The sequence below is a fragment of the Syngnathus typhle genome, linkage group LG1 (genome assembly GCF_033458585.1).
Source record: "Syngnathus typhle isolate RoL2023-S1 ecotype Sweden linkage group LG1, RoL_Styp_1.0, whole genome shotgun sequence".
Classification (NCBI taxonomy): domain Eukaryota; kingdom Metazoa; phylum Chordata; class Actinopteri; order Syngnathiformes; family Syngnathidae; genus Syngnathus; species Syngnathus typhle.
The window spans coordinates 16,349,430-16,371,466 of NC_083738.1; the positions used below are offsets into that span (position 1 = coordinate 16,349,430).

General features: G+C 38.0%; 2 protein-coding genes across 4 annotated transcripts in view; one reads left to right on the forward strand and one right to left on the reverse strand.

Annotated features, from left to right (window-relative positions):
- Positions 1 to 270: 270 nt before the first annotated feature.
- On the forward strand, positions 271 to 1,848 carry rnaseh2c (ribonuclease H2, subunit C). Its single transcript, XM_061279757.1, has 5 exons — positions 271 to 353; positions 624 to 775; positions 856 to 968; positions 1,056 to 1,175; positions 1,664 to 1,848. Exons 1-5 carry the CDS (start codon positions 319 to 321, stop codon positions 1,685 to 1,687), a joined length of 444 nt encoding a protein of 147 aa, XP_061135741.1. The 5' UTR covers positions 271 to 318; the 3' UTR covers positions 1,688 to 1,848.
- A 394-nt stretch (positions 1,849 to 2,242) lies between these two features.
- zbtb3 (zinc finger and BTB domain containing 3) overlaps positions 2,243 to 22,037 on the reverse strand; it is a 63,703-nt gene continuing 43,908 nt past the window's right edge. For 2 of the 3 annotated variants that reach the window (XM_061279735.1, XM_061279729.1), the window contains exons 2-3: positions 4,442 to 5,277; positions 2,243 to 3,810 (exon numbers count right to left, since the gene is read on the reverse strand). In XM_061279735.1, the coding sequence (XP_061135719.1) occupies positions 2,970 to 3,810; positions 4,442 to 5,274 (1,674 nt within the window). In that variant the 5' untranslated portion in view covers positions 5,275 to 5,277 and the 3' untranslated portion in view covers positions 2,243 to 2,969. The remainder of the gene's footprint in view (positions 3,811 to 4,441; positions 5,278 to 22,037) is intronic. The other variant, XM_061279744.1, reaches the window with a different exon arrangement.

The following is a 22,037-nucleotide window of genomic DNA, read 5'->3' on the forward strand; positions in this document are numbered from 1 at the left end:
AGTTTTCCGGTCGCTTTCCATCGCTAGCTAATTAGGCGAACTGCCGCAAACACTTTGGACTGTTCTACATATTAAATTTTGCCTTTACATTTTACAAAGAAAATTATTTACTTCCTACCAATTTTACAAATAAATGCTCATGAAATTAGATCTCGTAAAACAGACGCAAAAATAGCTACCGTGAGATACAGTAACTTGATTACTCACCAAGAGGGGGAGACATTACAACACTCAACCGAATTGTGCCGCTAAACTCTCTTTGAGTGTAGAAGAAGAGCTCCTGGTCCAATCAGAGCCCGAATTTGAATTCACCCGGAAATGACCCGCGTACATTTCAAATCAACACGAACAAGGTAAAGTTAGAGAATTTCGGTAAACCGACACCATTGTATTTGATAAACATGCCAGCCATTAAGGACCAATGTTTCGTCGGAACGTAGTGCTTTTCAAAGATCCTAAAACCTTTACAGGGACATTTAATTGGACATTTTCTAATCTTTTGAATGTCCAACTGGGCAATATTCCAGTCTTTTTGGACAACTTGTTCTTCTCTAACAAGGAGAAGGATAATATTCTAAACAGGTTTGGCCAATACATTTCAAGTGTTTGTTACCTGGTTGCAGGATGTCCTGTTACACGAGTGTGACCCATGTTGATGCATCATCTGCGGACCAGGCACCTCGAGAACAGCTCCACCTGATCCCCTGTGAGATTGAACACAATGGACCTGCACAGATTTCACAGTACTTCAATGCTGCCATAAAGAACAATCAAGGTAAAGTAAATATAAGAGATGCCTTGTGATGTGTATTTATTTTTCATGTCACCTGACCTTGCACACATTCCGTTTAATAGAGAAGACCGTTTCATTCCGAGGTCGAGGTCTCAAGGGGCAGGAGCTCACCTGCCCAGAAGGCTACACTGGCCTGGTGCTGAAGGAGATCAACATGCCTGACACGGATCAGGAGGTCGACATAACCAATCTCACTGTTGTATCCATGTAAAGATAATGTAGAATGACAGTGCTTCTCTCTTTCCTGTTTATGCATATTTAGGACCGGACCCTGAAGGTGTCTTGTATGTTTGACAAGCTGACCTACTGGAATCTCGAGAACCCTCCTAACTCAGATGACGCAGTGGTGATGGCGATGGACTGGCCTGAGCTTGCTCAAGCGGTGAGGATATTAATTATAATTACGGTGGACTTTGAAGAAGCACTTGTAATGCAATACAAAATAGTAAACCCACCTGATACAGACGGGTCTCCACTGTGGGAATTTCACATCTGCATTACAGTTCTGCGGATTGAATTTCATCTCTAGCCTCCCATAGCTTGTGTGGTTTCTTATTATATGGAATTAAAGTGCTTTGTTACAGCTGCACCAATTGTGAAATGCTCTATATAAATAAAATTGTATTTGTTATATATCAAGATTGGTTCATATACAGTATACGTACATATGTCCTACATTTGACTGGTGACTTGTTAAGAGTGTACCCCACCAGTCACACAAAGTCAGCTGGGACGCGCTCCAGTTTGCCCACAACTCAAATGGTAACTCGGCGTAGAAAATGGATGGACTGATTCCACTGAATTTGATGTGGTTAGAATTTTATTTAGGTTGTCGATAATGATCCATGTTCATTTCTTGTCTCCTTCCAGATTCATGGAGCAGTGGAAGACTAAAAAAAATCCTGCAATCAGGAGGTTTAGCAATAGGTTTGCTGGTTACTGGCCATAGTCCACAAAACTGAGGTAATGCTTGTTACAGAGCAAAAAGTAAATGTATAGTTTGTGTTTTATGAATTTTGTATTGGAATAATAAATAACAAATCACTTCACTGAAACATATCTATACTATTTCATCAGAACATTTCTAATACACGTTGGCTAGCTTGGTGCCAATTTTCCATGACTCAGCAGTGACCATCGACAGAATTGTAGTTTAATTTTTGACCCTATGGAAAATAAATGCGGTCATTCTAAGGGCTCACACAGACAGTCACGTAATATGGTATTCAGTTCCAAAATTTCAGAGGGTCAACAAACTTAGGGCCAGTGGCAGTCACATCAAGAGATAATTTAAATTACTTTTTTTGTCTCATTGATTCCATGTTGATATTTTGACTTTTTGCATATTTGCTGGTGGCCCATACACACTTGCCAATTTACTAAGCACTCAAATCAAACAAATGGAGTACAGTACATCAAATCGGCAATACAAATCCACGATGATCATCATTTTGTGTGAACTTTTCCTTTTATTTTGTCATTCATAAAACCTAGGATTGAGAAGATTAAGAACTTTGTTCATTCCAATCCAGTAAAAGGTCAACAGAACAATGAATTACATCATCTAAATGTACAAGTGGGACAGAACTACCACGATTCACCATTTTGATGTTTTAAGTGTGTGGCTAAAAAAGCCATTATTTAATGAGATGTGTGTGTGTGTGTGGGGGGGGGGGGGCACTGGAATTGTTGCAGCCCTTTTTTTGCCATTGGAAAGTCTACCACTGCTCTTAAATACAAAATGGATTTAGGGGTTGATTTAACTTGATTCCTAATTTGTAGTAGGGTGGAAAATCTCAAGTAGTTGAATGCAAAATTCATTGCTCGTTTCAGTCTTTAGACTATATATACAGGGGGTGCAAAAGCAGCTACTGTAAACAGTTACAAAAAGATACTAGCAAAGGATTTCAATTTGTTTTTAAAAAATACACTGTCGACCCACTTTTCCACACCTGTGCACATGTGAGAACATAAAGAAAAAAATGACAATAACAGTAGATTATTTTTCAAGATCGTTCATCATTATATTGGAGTCGGTTTGATCGACAAGCCACTGCTGGTATAGCGGTCGGCAGAGGCGTAGCCAAGCCGGGGCGCCGCCTCTCACTCGATGTCAGCTGGGGTGGGCTGGAGCTCCCTACGACACTCAAAAGCAAAAGGAACGAGTGAGTGTTTGTTAGCTAAGCGGGGGTGGGGGCGGTTGTGGCATTAGCAAGCACTCCACATCAGTCCTGCTGCGTTTGGGTGGCATCGTTTGGTCGTGAGCCTTGCGTATGTGTCGATAGAGATCCCCGGACTGGGTGTAACTGCGGTAGCAGTAGCGGCACTCGTAGGGGCGTTCCCTCGTGTGCACAATGGCGTGGCGCCTTAGTGTGTATGTGCACGAGAAGGTTTTGCCACAGACACAGCATGTCGGGACATCCTCCGTGATGCCCCCCATGGTGTCCTTAAAGTCTGCTAAATAGGTGGCGTGGTCTGAGTGTTGCCGTGTCGTGGACAGTAGAGGCAGTAACGAACCCTCATCCTGGATGTCATCTTCAAATTCGTTGAGCATCACTGCCGCGCCCTCTTTGTCCTCTTCCTGCTCTTCATCAGAAATGACAATGGCCTCCACTTTGACCTTTGCTTCGTCACCATTATTGTGCTCAGTCCTTAACCCTATGGGGGGATGCACTCTTCCAGCTGTCTCCCGCTCAGTGGCAGCTATGTTTTGAGAAGTGGGCGGCATGGAGAGGTGAGTGTTCTGGCCTTCATGTTGAAAAGAGATGGCACTCTGGATTTGAATTTGGGGACGCAAAAGTGACTCGTTTTGTGCATGCGCAAGTGAGGCCATGTGTTGTTCACCACCTGCGGCCCCTCTGCAATCCCACACCAAAGGTTCTGCTTGAGCATCTTTGTCTTCAGCCTGCTGGAGATCTGGTGACTTGTTGGATTCTGACTGGGCAGCAACAACCATTGTCGGATAGCTACCCTGGATGTCTGAGACCAGGGAAGACGAAGAAGGCTGCTGGTTGCTGCTGTGGTCAAGAAACAAACAGAAAAGATGATTATGAAATTTGAATTCATGAAAAAAAAAAAGTTTTCTGTTTAAACTCCTACTGGTGGCCTTCTGACTTAAACACTCTTTAAAGCAGCACTGCACTAAATTTACAACCTATATCTGTTCCATAAAATTAGATGAATTTCTTCACATCAGTGTATACGTTTCGTTTCATAGTGTTACTCTTAGCTGCACTTCTTCCGGTATAGTATATGTATTGGTGTTAGATTTGTTTTAGTTTTTTTCCAGCCCAAACAGTCTCCATTCTCGATTTGGTGCCCTGTAAAACTATATTAGGAGTGTGTCTGTTTTTATTAACCAATCAGATGTCAAATTCTCCACAGAGGGCATCCGAGCAAGCCCATGATGTCAGTATTTTTGTGTCTTTTGATGGTTCGGTCAGAGCAAGCCAAGTGAGGCTGCATAATTCATGTGTTGTTACCAGTATTTGATGTTTATTTGCGGACCCAATTTGGGTGGTATGATGACCATTTATGGTATTTGATGCATTATATTGATAAAATGTATATTAAGTGCATGAATAAGGCCTAGTGTTAGGCAGGTGGCTATTTCAGGCAACACTAAGGGCTTACAGTGGCGACTTGTACCTGTAGGTTTCAGAGGTGCTGCATGGGCTGCAGAGAGCTGAGCCTTCACCCTGACTGTAAGACCTCAACCTGTTTGGACCTCCCGACTCCCTCTGAGACTGTACCGCAGCGGGTCCCTGTACCAGTTCTCTCTGTGGTAGCAGATGAGGCCCATCCATGCCAGGCTGTGTGGTGTCAGCGACATCGGTACTCGGGGGAGCCTGAACATGTGCCTCGGATGAACCCTCATCAATCCTGTACTCTGACTTGACAGACTCCAACGTGCTTCGTCCTGTCATTAGGGGAACTGGTGAAGGGGTTGTTGTCATGGCAATGAGATTCAAATGATCTGCTGCCACGGTTACCGCGGGCCCAAGCCCAACATCTCCCCTCTCCCGCCTCCCTGTCTCCGTTACCTTCCCGGCCCCGATGCTCTCCTCAGAGCGAGTGCTATCTGCCTCAGCCATAGGCCCTCGTCTCTGCAGTCTCCTTTTGCACACCATCACCACCTCGTTCATGTGAAGGAAGCTCGCCGCTGCCAATACATCCTCCAGCGGCGGAGACTTCTCCAGTTGTAGGACCCCTTCATAAATGAAGTCAAGGAGCAGGCTAAAGGCAGCTGCCGTGACAATGTCACTGTCAAGTGTGACAGAGCTGCTGGAAGCATTTACGCCAGTGTTACAGAGTGAATCCGAGTAAAACATGTGGAAGAAAGGCGAGCAAGAGGCCAGAACAGCTCGATGAGCCAGGAAACGGGATGACCCCACCAGGACGGTGCAGTCGCATAGGAAGCCGCGGTGCCGCTGGGAGCGCAGAGCTGACAGCAGCTGCTGGGAATGCTGAGGAAACTCCATAATCTGGCAAACAAAGAAGACAAATAAGAGGATGACAATCTATGGTGAAAAATGATTAATTACTCTCACCAGACATTTTATGAGGAACACGTGTACACATGACATATAGAGCTGGAGGCCTCATATGCGCAGTTCAGTTGTTAATTGTTTTTAGTACAATTTCCAAGATTAAATAATTAACTTTGCCTTTGTACTCAATATGTACAAATAAGTTACATAAAATTGTTAACATTTACTCATATTTGTGTAGTTTTACTTCTTGATGAATAAATATTGAATGGAATAGCAACTTCAATGAAAATCAAATGGAATCACAACCTAACATGAGGGAGGGAAGACGGCCCAGCCCTAATTCCAAAGGATTTTGTGCGAGAACCGCGTTGCAACCTGGACTGGTCACCAGTCAATGGAAGGGAACATATACAGTAAAATAAGACATGTCTGGGTTCATTCAATCTATAAGAATAGACCAAGATAAATCATTTCAAAACGTTTTTCCACCATTGATGTGGCCATAATAATTGTGTGAAGGCGAAGGCCTTCACACATATGTTATTCTACACCATTCTCTATTATTGTGTGAAGGCGAAGGCCTTCACACATATGTTATTCTACACCATTCTCTATTATTATTGTGTGAAGGCGAAGGCCTTCACACATATGTTATTCTACACCATTCTCTATTATTATTATTGTGTGAAGGCGAAGGCCTTCACACATATGTTATTCTACACCATTCTCTATTATTATTGTGTGAAGGCGAAGGCCTTCACACATATGTTATTCTACACCATTCTCTATTATTATTGTGTGAAGGCGAAGGCCTTCACACATATGTTATTCTACACCATTCTCTATTATTGTGTGAAGGCGAAGGCCTTCATTGTGTGAAGGCGAAGGCCTTCACACATATGTTATTCTACACCATTCTCTATTATTATTATTGTGTGAAGGCGAAGGCCTTCACACATATGTTATTCTACACCATTCTCTATTATTGTGTGAAGGCGAAGGCCTTCACACATATGTTATTCTACACCATTCTCTATTATTATTGTGTGAAGGCGAAGGCCTTCACACATATGTTATTCTACACCATTCTCTATTATTATTATTATTGTGTGAAGGCGAAGGCCTTCACACATATGTTATTCTACACCATTCTCTATTATTATTATTATTCTCTTTTATTCTCCACACTTTTTTGACACGTTTCATCTTCCACATAATTCATCCGATTCACTCCATTCCACTTTTCACGTATTCCAAATATTCACGCGACGAGCGCTTGTATTTTTCTCGTTCCGAAAATTTTCCGATTCCGCAAAATTCCCAAAATTCCGACAAATTTTTCCCCATTCATTCTTAATGGCACATTCGACATTTCACATTTACGTCGTTCCAATTTGAAATTCACATCATTCAGCACATTCTAATCACATTCGGAAGGATTCTCGACATTCCCAAAATTCCCAAATTCGAAAATTTCACGTTTTCACGTTAAAAATTCCGACAAATTTTCAAAAAATTTCGTTTTTCACCTCTAACTTCTACATTTTTCAACCGATTCAACTCGTTCCAACTTTCAACTGTTCATCTTTTGCCTACCTATTCCACAACGTCCCACTTACCAAAAACTTCACATCTTTTATTTTGAAATTCAACCAAAATTCTCTAAAATTTCGTTTTTCTACTCTAATTTCTACATTTTTCAACCGATTCAACCCATTCCAACTTTCAACTGTTCATTATTTTTCTACTGATTCCACAACTTCCCACTTACCAAAAGCTTCACATCTTTTATTTTGAAATTCACACCCAATTCCTTTTCCCTTCTCATTTCTACATTTTTCAACCGATTCAACCCATTCCAACTTTCAACTGTTCATCATTTTTCTACCTATTCCACAACTTCCCACTTACCAAAAACTTCACATCTTTTATTTTGAAATTCACACCCAATTTCCTTTTCCCTTCTCATTTCTACATTTTTCAACCGATTCAACCCATTCCAACTTTCAACTGTTCACTATTTTTCTACCGATTCCACAACTTCCCACTTACCAAAAGCTTCACGTCTTTTATTTTGAAATTCACACCCAATTCCTTTTCCCTTCTCATTTCTACATTTTTCAACCGATTCAACCCATTCCAACTTTCAACTGTTCATCATTTTTCTAACTATTCCACAACTTCCCACTTACCAAAAACTTCACATCTTTTATTTTGAAATTCACACCCAATTTCCTTTCCCCTTCTCATTTCTACATTTTTCAACCGATTCAACCCATTCCAACTTTCAACTGTTCATTATTTTTCTACCGATTCCACAACTTCCCACTTACCAAAAGCTTCACGTCTTTTATTTTGAAATTCACACCCAATTCCTTTTCCCTTCTCATTTCTACATTTTTCAACCGATTCAACCCATTCCAACTTTCAACTGTTCATCATTTTTCTACCTATTCCACAACTTCCCACTTACCAAAAACTTCACATCTTTTATTTTGAAATTCACACCCAATTTCCTTTTCCCTTCTCATTTCTACATTTTTCAACCGATTCAACCCATTCCAACTTTCAACTGTTCATCATTTTTCTACCTATTCCACAACTTCCCACTTACCAAAAACTTCACATCTTTTATTTTGAAATTCAACCAAAATTCTCTCAAATTCCGTTTTTGTACTCTAATTTCTACATTTTTCAACCGATTCAACCCATTCCAACTTTCAACTGTTCATCATTTTTCTACCTATTCCACAACTTCCCAAATACTTCACATCTTTTATTTTGAAATTCACACCCAATTCCTTTTTCCCTTCTCATTTCTACATTTTTCAACCGATTCAACCCATTCCAACTTTCAACTGTTCATCATTTTTCTACCTATTCCACAACTTCCCACTTACCAAAAACTTCACATCTTTTATTTTGAAATTCACACCCAATTCCCTTTTCCCTTCTCATTTCTACATTTTTCAACCGATTCAACCCATTCCAACTTTCAACTGTTCATCATTTTTCTACCTATTCCACAACTTCCCACTTACCAAAAACTTCACATCTTTTATTTTGAAATTCACACTCAATTCCCTTTTCCCTTCTCCTTTCTACATTTTTCAACCGATTCAACCCATTCCAACTTTCAACTGTTCATCATTTTTCTACCGATTCCACAACTTCCCACTTACCAAAAACTTCACATCTTTTATTTTGAAATTCACACCCAATTCCCTTTTCCCTTCTCATTTCTACATTTTTCAACCGATTCAACCCATTCCAACTTTCAACTGTTCATCATTTTTCTACCTATTCCACAACTTCCCACTTACCAAAAACTTCACATCTTTTATTTTGAAATTCACACCCAATTCCCTTTTCCCTTCTCATTTCTACATTTTTCAACCGATTCAACCCATTCCAACTTTCAACTGTTCATCATTTTTCGACCTATTCCACAACTTCCCAAAACCTTCACATCTTTTATTTTGAAATTCACACCCAATTCCTTTTTCCCTTCTCATTTCTACATTTTTCAACCGATTCAACCCATTCCAACTTTCAACTGTTCATCATTTTTCTACCTATTCCACAACTTCCCACTTACCAAAAACTTCACATCTTTTATTTTGAAATTCACCACAAATTCTCCAAATATTCTACATTTCTCAAGTAATTCAACACGTTTCAACATCGTTCGGCAGCATTCCCCGAAGAAGTTATTCATACATTTCGCCTTCACACGCAATTTCTCCAGAAATTGCAAAATTCTAGTTATTATTATTATTCTCTTTTATTCTCCACACTTTTTTGACACGTTTCATCTTCCACATAATTCATCCGATTCACTCCATTCCACTTTTCACGTATTCCAAATATTCACGACATGAGCGCTTATATTTTTCTCGTTCCGAAAATTTTCCGATTCCGCAAAATTCCCAAAATTCCGACAAATTTTTCCCCATTCATTCTTAATGGCACATTCGACATTTCACATTTACGTCGTTCCAATTTGAAATTCACATCATTCAGCACATTCTAATCACATTCGGAAGGATTCTCGACATTCCCAAAATTCCCAAATTCGAAAATTTCTCGTTTTCACGTTAAAAATTCCGACAAATTTTCACAGAATTTCGTTTTTAACCTCTAACTTCTACATTTTTCAACCGATTCAACTCGTTCCAACTTTCAACTGTTCATCTTTTGCCTACCTATTCCACAACGTCCCACTTACCAAAAACTTCACATCTTTTATTTTGAAATTCAACCAAAATTCTCTAAAATTTCGTTTTTCTACTCTAATTTCTACATTTTTCAACCGATTCAACCCATTCCAACTTTCAACTGTTCATTATTTTTCTACTGATTCCACAACTTCCCACTTACCAAAAGCTTCACATCTTTTATTTTGAAATTCACACCCAATTCCTTTTCCCTTCTCATTTCTACATTTTTCAACCGATTCAACCCATTCCAACTTTCAACTGTTCATCATTTTTCTACCTATTCCACAACTTCCCACTTACCAAAAACTTCACATCTTTTATTTTGAAATTCACACCCAATTCTCCAATATTTCCTTTTCTCCTTGTCATTTCTACATTTTTCAACCGATTCAACCCATTCCAACTTTCAACTGTTCATCATTTTTCTACCTATTCCACAACTTCCCACGTCCCAAAAACTTCACATCTTTTATTTTGAAATTCCCACCCAATTCCTTTTTCCCTTCTCATTTCTACATTTTTCAACCGATTCAACCCATTCCAACTTTCAACTGTTCATCATTTTTCTACCTATTCCACAACTTCCCACTTACCAAAAACTTCACATCTTTTATTTTGAAATTCACACCCAATTCCTTTTTCCCTTCTCATTTCTACATTTTTCAACCGATTCAACCCATTCCAAATTTATTCACTTAATTCACCTTATTCTTCCCACATTCACTCCCATTCACCCCCACTTCCACTATGCTTACACAATTCAACCCTTGACCCCCAATTCCAGTGTGGCGGCCATCTTGGATGACCCTGAAGTGCCACCAATGAACCCAGAATGAACCGGAAGTGGCCCAAATCAAACCGAAAGTGACCCCAAATAGACCGGAAGTGGCCTCAGGTAAACCGGAAGTGACCCCAAATCAAACCGGAAGTGACCCCAAATGTACCAGAAGTGACCTTTTTAGACCGGAAATGACCCCTAATAAACCGGAAGTGACCTCAGACGAACCGGAAGTGACCCAAATTAAACCGGAAGTGACCCAAATAAACCGGAAGTGACCCCAAATAGACCGGAAGTGACCCCAAATAGACCGGAAGTGACCTCAGGTAAACCGGAAGTGACCCCAAATCAAACCGGAAGTGACCCCAAATGAACCGGAAGTGACCTTTTTAGACCGGAAATGACCCCAAATAAACCGGAAGTGACCTCAGCTAAACCGGAAGTGACCTGTTTTAAACCGGAAGTGACCCAAATAAACCGGAAGTGACCCAAACTAGACCGGAAGTGACCCGAATCAAACCGGAAGTGACCTTATTTCAACACTAAATGGCCCAAATAGCTACATTTGCGCTAACTTTTTCGTTTTTTGTCCGATTTAACCCGTTTCAACATTTTTACCCCAAAAGTGAACCTCCTGAGGCCGTTTTTTTTGTTTTGTTCCAAATTTAGAAAGATTTTGGCGCAATTGCTTTTTTTTGTTTTCCCATTCATTCTCTATGGGGATTCAACATTTGCTCTAACTTCTACATTTTTTAACTGATTCAACCCGTTCCAACTTTCAACTGTTCATCTTTTGCCTACCTATTCCACAACTTCCCACTTACCAACAATTCCAAATTTAAAATTCAACCAAATTCTCCAAAATTTCGTTTTTCTACTCTAACTTCTACATTTTTCTACCGATTCAACCCATTCCAACTTTCAACTGTTCATCTTTTGCCTACCTATTCCACAACTTCCCACTTACCAAATATTCCAAACTTTCAATTTTGAAATTCACCACAAATTCTCCAAATATTCTACATTTCTCAAGTCATTCAACACGTTTCAACATCGTTCGGCAGCATTCCCCGAAAAAGTTATTCATACATTTCGCCTTCACACGCAATTTCTCCAGAAATTGCAAAATTCTAGTTGTGTGAAGGCGAAGGCCTTCACACATATGTTATTCTACACCATTCTCTATTATTATTATTATTATTATTCTTCTATTTTATTCTCCACACTTTTTCGACACGTTTCATCTTCCACATAATTCATCCGATTCACTCCATTCCACTTTTCACGTATTCCAAATATTCACGCGACGAGCGCTTCCATTTTTCTCGTTCCGAAAATTTACCGATTCCGCAAAATTCCCAAAATTCCGACAAATTTTTCCCCATTCATTCTTAATGGCACATTCTACATTTCACATTTACGTCGTTCCAATTTCAAATTCACATCATTCAACACATTCTAATCACATTCGGAAGGATTCTCGACATTCCCAAAATTCCCAAATTCGAAAATTTCACGTTTTCACGTTAAAAATTCCGACAAATTTTCACAAAATTTCGTTTTTCACCTCTAACTTCTACATTTTTCAACCGATTCAACTCGTTCAAACTTTCAACTGTTCATCCTTTGCCTACCTATTCCACAACGTCCCACTTACCAAAAACTTCACATCTTTTATTTTGAAATTCAACCAAAATTCTCTAAAATTTCGTTTTTCTACTCTAATTTCTACATTTTTCAACCGATTCAACCCATTCCAACTTTCAACTGTTCATTATTTTTCTACCGATTCCACAACTTCCCACTTACCAAAAGCTTCACATCTTTTATTTTGAAATTCACACCCAATTCCCTTTCCCTTCTCATTTCTACATTTTTCAACCGATTCAACCCATTCCAACTTTCAACTGTTCATCATTTTTCGACCTATTCCACAACTTCCCATTTGCCAAAAACTTCACATCTTTTATTTTGAAATTCACACCCAATTCCCTTTTCCCTTCTCATTTCTACATTTTTCAACCGATTCAACCCATTCCAACTTTCAACTGTTCATCATTTTTCTACCTATTCCACAACTTCCCACTTACCAAAAATTTCACATCTTTTATTTTGAAATTCAACCAAGATTCTCTCAAATTCCGTTTTTGTACTCTAATTTCTACATTTTTCAACCGATTCAACCCATTCCAACTTTCAACTGTTCATCATGTTTCTACCTATTCCACAACTTCCCAAAAACTTCACATCTTTTATTTTGAAATTCACACCCAATTCCTTTTTCCCTTCTCATTTCTACATTTTTCAACCGATTCAACCCATTCCAACTTTCAACTGTTCATCATTTTTCTACCTATTCCACAACTTCCCACTTACCAAAAACTTCAATTCTTTTATTTTGAAATTCACACCTAATTCCCTTTTCCCTTCTCATTTCTACATTTTTCAACCGATTCAACCCATTCCAACTTTCAACTGTTCATCATTTTTCTACCTATTCCACAACTTCCCACTTACCAAAAACTTCACATCTTTTATTTTGAAATTCACACCCAATTCCCTTTTCCCTTCTCATTTCTACATTTTTCAACCGATTCAACCCATTCCAACTTTCAACTGTTCATCATTTTTCGACCTATTCCACAACTTCCCACTTACCAAAAACTTCACATCTTTTATTTTGAAATTCACACCCAATTTCCTTTTCCCTTCTCATTTCTACATTTTTCAACCGATTCAACCCATTCCAACTTTCAACTGTTCATCATTTTTCTACCTATTCCACAACTTCCCACTTACCAAAAACTTCACATCTTTTATTTTGAAATTCAACCAAAATTCTCTCAAATTCCGTTTTTGTACTCTAATTTCTACATTTTTCAACCGATTCAACCCATTCCAACTTTCAACTGTTCATCATTTTTCTACCTATTCCACAACTTCCCAAATACTTCACATCTTTTATTTTGAAATTCACACCCAATTCCTTTTTCCCTTCTCATTTCTACATTTTTCAACCGATTCAACCCATTCAAACTTTCAACTGTTCATCATTTTTCTACCTATTCCACAACTTCCCACTTACCAAAATCTTCACATCTTTTATTTTTAAATTCACACCCAATTCCCTTTTCCCTTCTCATTTCTACATTTTTCAACCGATTCAACCCATTCCAACTTTCAACTGTTCTTCATTTTTCTACCTATTCCACAACTTCCCACTTACCAAAAACTTCACATCTTTTATTTTGAAATTCACACCCAATTCCCTTTTCCCTTCTCATTTCTACATTTTTCAACCGATTCAACCCATTCCAACTTTCAACTGTTCATCATTTTTCTACCTATTCCACAACTTCCCACTTACCAAAAACTTCCCATCTTTTATTTTGAAATTCACACCCAATTCCCTTTTCCCTTCTAATTTCTACATTTTTCAACCCATTCAACCCATTCCAACTTTCAACTGTTCATCATTTTTCGACCTATTCCACAACTTCCCAAAACCTTCACATCTTTTATTTTGAAATTCACACCCAATTACTTTTTCCCTTCTCATTTCTACATTTTTCAACCGATTCAACCCATTCCAACTTTCAACTGTTCATCATTTTTCGACCTATTCCACAACTTCCCACTTACCAAAAACTTCACATCTTTTATTTTGAAATTCGCCACAAATTCTCCAAATATTCTACATTTCTCAAGTAATTCAACACGTTTCAACATCGTTCGGCAGCATTCCCCGAAGAAGTTATTCATACATTTCGCCTTCACACGCAATTTCTCCAGAAATTGCAAAATTCTAGTTATTGTGTGAAGGCGAAGGCCTTCACACATTGTTATTCTACTTTATTATTATTATTTTTTTTATTCTTATTATTAAACAACTTATTCCTCCCACTTTTTTGACATCTAACTACTCCCACATGCTTCAACCGATTCACCTCGTTCAAACTTTCACACGTTCCAAAAATTCATGGCAAGCTTGCCACCTTTTTTCCCCTTCATAACATTTACCGTTTTTAAGTAATTAGCAAATTTGTGCCTTTTATTTCCCCATTCATTCTTAATGGCAATGTCAACCCAAGCCAGTTTCCTGTAGTGGGTTCGATTCCCACATTGGGCGTCATTAATTATTTTACTCTTTATTCTTCCCGCTTATCATTTTCAACGCTTATCATTTGTAACTAACATTCGCATTCAACATTCATTACATTAAGCAATTTCCACCACTTTGATTACGTATTCGCATTCAACAAACACATTCATTACATTAACCAAATTCAACCAGTATGTAGACAGGGACACAATTAGCTCGTGGGAAACACAAGTGATTCCAGTACACGAGCATCTTTCCCGAGTGGTATCAAATCCCGCGTCAGTTCGATTCCCACATTGGGCGTCATTATATATTTTACTCTTTATCCTTCCCCTTATCATTTTCAACGCTTATCATTTGTACCTTTTTTGTAACATTTGTAACATTTCATTTTTAACGCTTATCATTTGTACCTTTTTGTAACATGTATTTGTAACATTTTCCCATTTATTTCACAATTATTTCTTTCCCTTTTCATTCTTCCCGCTCATCATTTTTAACGCTTAACGTTTCTAAATTAACATCTGCCTTCGCCTTCACACGCAATTTCTTCCGAAATTGCAATTCTAGTTATTATTATTATTCTTCTATTTTATTCTCCACACTTTTTCGACACGTTTCATCTTCCACATAATTCATCCGATTCACTCCATTCCACTTTTCACGTATTCCAAATATTCACGCGACGAGCGCTTCCATTTTTCTCGTTCCGAAAATTTACCGATTCCGCAAAATTCCCAAAATTCCGACAAATTTTTCCCCATTCATTCTTAATGGCACATTCTACATTTCACATTTACGTCGTTCCAATTTCAAATTCACATCATTCAACACATTCTAATCACATTCGGAAGGATTCTCGACATTCCCAAAATTCCCAAATTCGAAAATTTCACGTTTTCACGTTAAAAATTCCGACAAATTTTCACAAAATTTCGTTTTTCACCTCTAACTTCTACATTTTTCAACCGATTCAACTCGTTCAAACTTTCAACTGTTCATCCTTTGCCTACCTATTCCACAACGTCCCACTTACCAAAAACTTCACATCTTTTATTTTGAAATTCAACCAAAATTCTCTAAAATTTCGTTTTTCTACTCTAATTTCTACATTTTTCAACCGATTCAACCCATTCCAACTTTCAACTGTTCATTATTTTTCTACCGATTCCACAACTTCCCACTTACCAAAAGCTTCACATCTTTTATTTTGAAATTCACACCCAATTCCCTTTCCCTTCTCATTTCTACATTTTTCAACCGATTCAACCCATTCCAACTTTCAACTGTTCATCATTTTTCGACCTATTCCACAACTTCCCATTTACCAAAAACTTCACATCTTTTATTTTGAAATTCACACCCAATTCCCTTTTCCCTTCTCATTTCTACATTTTTCAACCGATTCAACCCATTCCAACTTTCAACTGTTCATCATTTTTCTACCTATTCCACAACTTCCCACTTACCAAAAATTTCACATCTTTTATTTTGAAATTCAACCAAGATTCTCTCAAATTCCGTTTTTGTACTCTAATTTCTACATTTTTCAACCGATTCAACCCATTCCAACTTTCAACTGTTCATCATGTTTCTACCTATTCCACAACTTCCCAAAAACTTCACATCTTTTATTTTGAAATTCACACCCAATTCCTTTTTCCCTTCTCATTTCTACATTTTTCAACCGATTCAACCCATTCCAACTTTCAACTGTTCATCATTTTTCTACCTATTCCACAACTTCCCACTTACCAAAAACTTCAATTCTTTTATTTTGAAATTCACACCTAATTCCCTTTTCCCTTCTCATTTCTACATTTTTCAACCGATTCAACCCATTCCAACTTTCAACTGTTCATCATTTTTCTACCTATTCCACAACTTCCCACTTACCAAAAACTTCACATCTTTTATTTTGAAATTCACACCCAATTCCCTTTTCCCTTCTCATTTCTACATTTTTCAACCGATTCAACCCATTCCAACTTTCAACTGTTCATCATTTTTCGACCTATTCCACAACTTCCCACTTACCAAAAACTTCACATCTTTTATTTTGAAATTCACACCCAATTCCCTTTTCCCTTCTCATTTCTACATTTTTCAACCGATTCAACCCATTCCAACTTTCAACTGTTCATCATTTTTCGACCTATTCCACAACTTCCCAAAACCTTCACATCTTTTATTTTGAAATTCACACCCAATTCCTTTTTCCCTTCTCATTTCTACATTTTTCAACCAATTCAACCCATTCCAACTTTCAACTGTTCATCATTTTTCGACCTATTCCACAACTTCCCACTTACCAAAAACTTCACATCTTTTATTTTGAAATTCGCCACAAATTCTCCAAATATTCTACATTTCTCAAGTAATTCAACACGTTTCAACATCGTTCGGCAGCATTCCCCGAAGAAGTTATTCATACATTTCGCCTTCACACGCAATTTCTCCAGAAATTGCAAAATTCTAGTTATTGTGTGAAGGCGAAGGCCTTCACACTTATGTTATTCTACTCCATTCACTTTATTGTGTGAAGGCGAAGGCCTTCACACATTGATATTGTACTTTATTATTAAACAACTTATTCCTCCCACTTTTTTGACATCTAACTACTCCCACATGCTTCAACCGATTCACCTCGTTCAACCTTTCACACGTTCCAAAAATTCATGGCACGCTTGCCAGTATTTTTCGCGTTCATAACATTTACCGTTTTTAAGTAATTAGCAAATTTGTGCCTTTTATTTCCCCATTCATTCTTAATGGCAATGTCAACCCGAGCCAGTTTCCTGTAGTGGGTTCGATTCCCACATTGGGCGTCATTAATTATTTTACTCTTTATTCTTCCCGCTTATCATTTTCAACGCTTATCATTTGTAACTAACATTCGCATTCAACATTCATTACATTAAGCAATTTCCACCACTTTGATTACGTATTCGCATTCAACAAACACATTCATTACATTAACCAATTGCAACCACGACATAGTAAGGGACTCAATTAGCTCGTGGGAAACACAAGTGATTCCAGTACACGAGCATCATTCCCGAGTGGTATCAAAACCCGCGTCAGTTCGATTCCCACATTGGGCGTCATTATTTATTTTACTCTTTATCCTTCCCGGTTATCATTTTCAACGGTTATCATTTGTAACTTTTGTCATTCGCATTCAACATTCATTACATTAAGCAATTTCCACCACTTTGATTACGCATTCGCATTCAACAAACACATTAATTACATTAACCAAATTCAACAGGTACTGAGGTAGGAACCTGATTAGCTCAGTTGGAAACACAATGGCAATGTCAACCTGCGCCAGTTTCCTGTAGTGGGTTCGATTCCCACTTTGGGCGTCATAAATTATTTTACTCTTTATTCTTCCCCCTTATCATTTGTACCTTTTTTGTAACATTTGTAACGTTTCATTTTTAACGCTTATCATTTGTACCTTTTTGTAACATGTATTTGTAACATTTTCCCATTTATTTCACAATTATCTATTTTCCCTTTGTATTCTTCCCGCTCATCATTTTTAACGCTTAACGTTTGTAACTTAACATCTGCCTTCGCCTTCACACGCAATTTCTTCCGAAATTGCAATTCTAGTTGTGTGAAGGCGAAGGCCTTCACACTTATGTTATTCTACTCCATTCACTTTATTATTATTGTGTGAAGGCGAAGGCCTTCACACTTATGTTATTCTACTCCATTCACTTTATTGTGTGAAGGCGAAGGCCTTCACACATATGTTATTCTACTCCATTTACTTTATTGTGTGAAGGCGAAGGCCTTCACACATATGTTATTCTACACCATTCTCTATTATTGTGTGAAGGCGAAGGCCTTCACACATATGTTATTCTACACCATTCTCTATTATTATTATTATTATTATTCTCTTTTATTCTCCACACTTTTTTGTCCACTTTCATCTTCCACATAATTCATCCGATTCACTCCATTCCACTTTCCACGTATTCCAAATATTCACGCGATGAGCGCTTCCATTTTTCTCGTTCCGAAAATTTTCCGATTCCGCAAAATTCCCAGAATTCCGACAAATTTTTCCCCATCCATTCTTAATGGCACATTCGACATTTCACAAAATTTCGTTTTTCACCTCTAACTTCTACATTTTTCAACCGATTCAACCCATTCCAACTTTCAACTGTTCATCTTTCGCCTACCTATTCCACAACTTCCCACTTACCAAAAATTCCAAATTTTCAAATTTGAAATTCAACCAAAATTCTCTCAAATTCCGTTTTTCTACTCTAATTTCTACATTTTTCAACCGATTCAACCCATTCCAACTTTCAACTGTTCATCTTTTGCCTACCTATTCCACAACTTCCCACTTACCAAAAATTCCAAATTTTCAAATTTGAAATTCAACCAAAATTCTCCAAAATTCAGTTTTTCCACTCTAATTTCTACATTTTTCAACCGATTCAACCCATTCCAACTTTCAACTGTTCATCTTTTGCCTACCTATTCCACAACTTCCCACTTACCAAAAATTCCGAACTTTCACGTTTGAAATTCAACCAAATTCTCCAAAATTTCGTTTTTCCACTCTAATTTCTACATTTTTCGACCGATTCAACCCATTCCACATTTATTCCCTTTATTCATCTTATGCTTACCACATTCACTCCCATTCACCCCCACTTCCACTATGCTTACACAATTCAACCCTTGACCCCCAATTCCAGTGTGGCGGCCATCTTGGATGACCCTGAAGTGCCACCAATGAACCCAGAATGAACCGGAAGTGCCCCAAATCAAACCGAAAGTGACCCCAAATAGACCGGAAGTGACCTCAGGTAAACCGGAAGTGACCCCAAATCAAACCGGAAGTGACCCCAAATGTACCGGAAGTGACCTTTTTAGACCGGAAATGACCCCTAATAAACCGGAAGTGACCTCAGACGAACCGGAAGTGACCCAAATTAAACCGGAAGTGACCCAAATAAACCGGAAGTGACCCCAAATAGACCGGAAGTGACCCCAAATAGACCGGAAGTGACCTCTGGTAAACCGGAAGTGACCCCAAATCAAACCGGAAGTGACCCAAAATGAACCGGAAGTTACCTTTTTAGACCGGAAATGACCCCAAATAAACCGGAAGTGACCTCAGCTAAACCGGAAGTGACCTGTTTTAAACCGGAAGTGACCCAAATAAACCGGAAGTGACCCCAATTAGACCGGAAGTGACCCCAAATAGACCGGAAGTGACCTCTGGTAAACCGGAAGTGACCCCAAATCAAACCGGAAGTGACCCAAAATGAACCGGAAGTGACCTTTTTAGACCGGAAATGACCCCAAATAAACCGGAAGTGACCTCAGCTAAACCGGAAGTGACCTCAGCTAAACCGGAAGTGACCTGTTTTAAACCGGAAGTGACCCAAATAAACCGGAAGTGACCCAAATTAGACCGGAAGTGACCTTATTTCAACACTAAGTGCCCCAAATAGCTACATTTGCGCTAACGTCTTCGTTTTTTGTCCGATTTAACCCGTTTCAACATTTTTACCCCAAAAGTGAACCTCCTGAGGCCGTTTTTTTTGGTTTTGTTCCAAATTTAGAAAGATTTTGGCGCAATGGTTTTTTTTTATTTTCCCATTCATTCTCTATGGGGATTCAACATTTGCTCTAACTTCTACATTTTTTAACTGATTCAACCCGTTCCAACTTTCAACTGTTCATCTTTTGCCTACCTATTCCACAACTTCCCACTTACCAACAATTCCAAATTTAAAATTCAACCAAATTCTCCAAAATTTCGTTTTTCTACTCTAACTTCTACATTTTTCTACCGATTCAACCCATTCCAACTTTCAACTGTTCATCTTTTGCCTACCTATTCCACAACTTCCCACTTACCAAATATTCCAAACTTTCAATTTTGAAATTCACCACAAATTCTCCAAATATTCTACATTTCTCAAGTAATTCAACACGTTTCAACATCGTTCGGCAGCATTCCCCGAAAAAGTTATTCATACATTTCGCCTTCACACGCAATTTCTCCAGAAATTGCAAAATTCTAGTTATTGTGTGAAGGCGAAGGCCTTCACACATATGTTATTCTACACCATTCTCTATTATTATTATTATTATTATTATTATTCTTCTATTTTATTCTCCACACTTTTTTGACACGTTTCATCTTCCACATAATTCATCCGATTCACTCCATTCCACTTTTCACGTATTCCAAATATTCACGACATGAGCGCTTATATTTTTCTCGTTCCGAAAATTTTCCGATTCCGCAAAATTCCCAAAATTCCGACAAATTTTTCCCCATTCATTCTTAATGGCACATTCGACATTTCACATTTACGTCGTTCCAATTTGAAATTCACATCATTCAGCACATTCTAATCACATTCGGAAGGATTCTCAACATTCCCAAAATTCCCAAATTCGAAAATTTCTCGTTTTCACGTTCAAAATTCCGACAAATTTTCACAAAATTTCGTTTTTCACCTCTAACTTCTACATTTTTCAACCGATTCAACTCGTTCCAACTTTCAACTGTTCATCTTTTGCCTACCTATTCCACAACGTCCCACTTACCAAAAACTTCACATCTTTTATTTTGAAATTCAACCAAAATTCTCTAAAATTTCATTTTTCTACTCTAATTTCTACATTTTTCAACCGATTCAACCCATTCCAACTTTCAACTGTTCATCATTTTTCTACCTATTCCACAACTTCCCACTTACCAAAAGCTTCACATCTTTTATTTTGAAATTCACACCCAATTCCTTTTCCCTTCTCATTTCTACATTTTTCAACCGATTCAACCCATTCCAACTTTCAACTGTTCATCATTTTTCTACCTATTCCACAACTTTCCACTTACCAAAAACTTCACATCTTTTATTTTGAAATTCACACCCAATTTCCTTTTCCCTTCTCATTTCTACATTTTTCAACCGATTCAACCCATTCCAACTTTCAACTGTTCATCATTTTTCTACCGATTCCACAACTTCCCACTTACCAAAAGCTTCACATCTTTTATTTTGAAATTCACACCCAATTCCTTTTCCCTTCTCATTTCTACATTTTTCAACCGATTCAACCCATTCCAACTTTCAACTGTTCATCATTTTTCTACCTATTCCACAACTTCCCACTTACCAAAAACTTCACATCTTTTATTTTGAAATTCACACCCAATTCTCCAATATTTCCTTTTCTCCTTCTCATTTCTACATTTTTCAACCGATTCAACCCATTCCAACTTTCAACTGTTCATCATTTTTCTACCTATTCCACAACTTCCCACGTCCCAAAAACTTAACATCTTTTATTTTGAAATTCCCACCCAATTCCTTTTTCCCTTCTCATTTCTACATTTTTCAACCGATTCAACCCATTCCAACTTTCAACTGTTCATCATTTTTCTACCTATTCCACAACTTCCCACTTACCAAAAACTTCACATCTTTTATTTTGAAATTCACACCCAATTCCTTTTTCCCTTCTCATTTCTACATTTTTCAACCGATTCTTCTCATTTCTACATTTTTCAACCGATTCAACCCATTCCAACTTTCAACTGTTCATCATTTTTCTACCTATTCCACAACTTCCCACGTCCCAAAAACTTCACATC

Coding starts and splice junctions, on each gene's coding strand:
- rnaseh2c (XM_061279757.1), top strand. CDS start 319: ATGACCCGCGTACATTTCAAATCAACACGAACAAG. Junction 776..855: donor TGCCATAAAGAACAATCAAG/GTAAAGTAAATA, acceptor TCCGTTTAATAG/AGAAGACCGTTTCATTCCGA. Junction 969..1,055: donor TGCCTGACACGGATCAGGAG/GTCGACATAACC, acceptor ATGCATATTTAG/GACCGGACCCTGAAGGTGTC.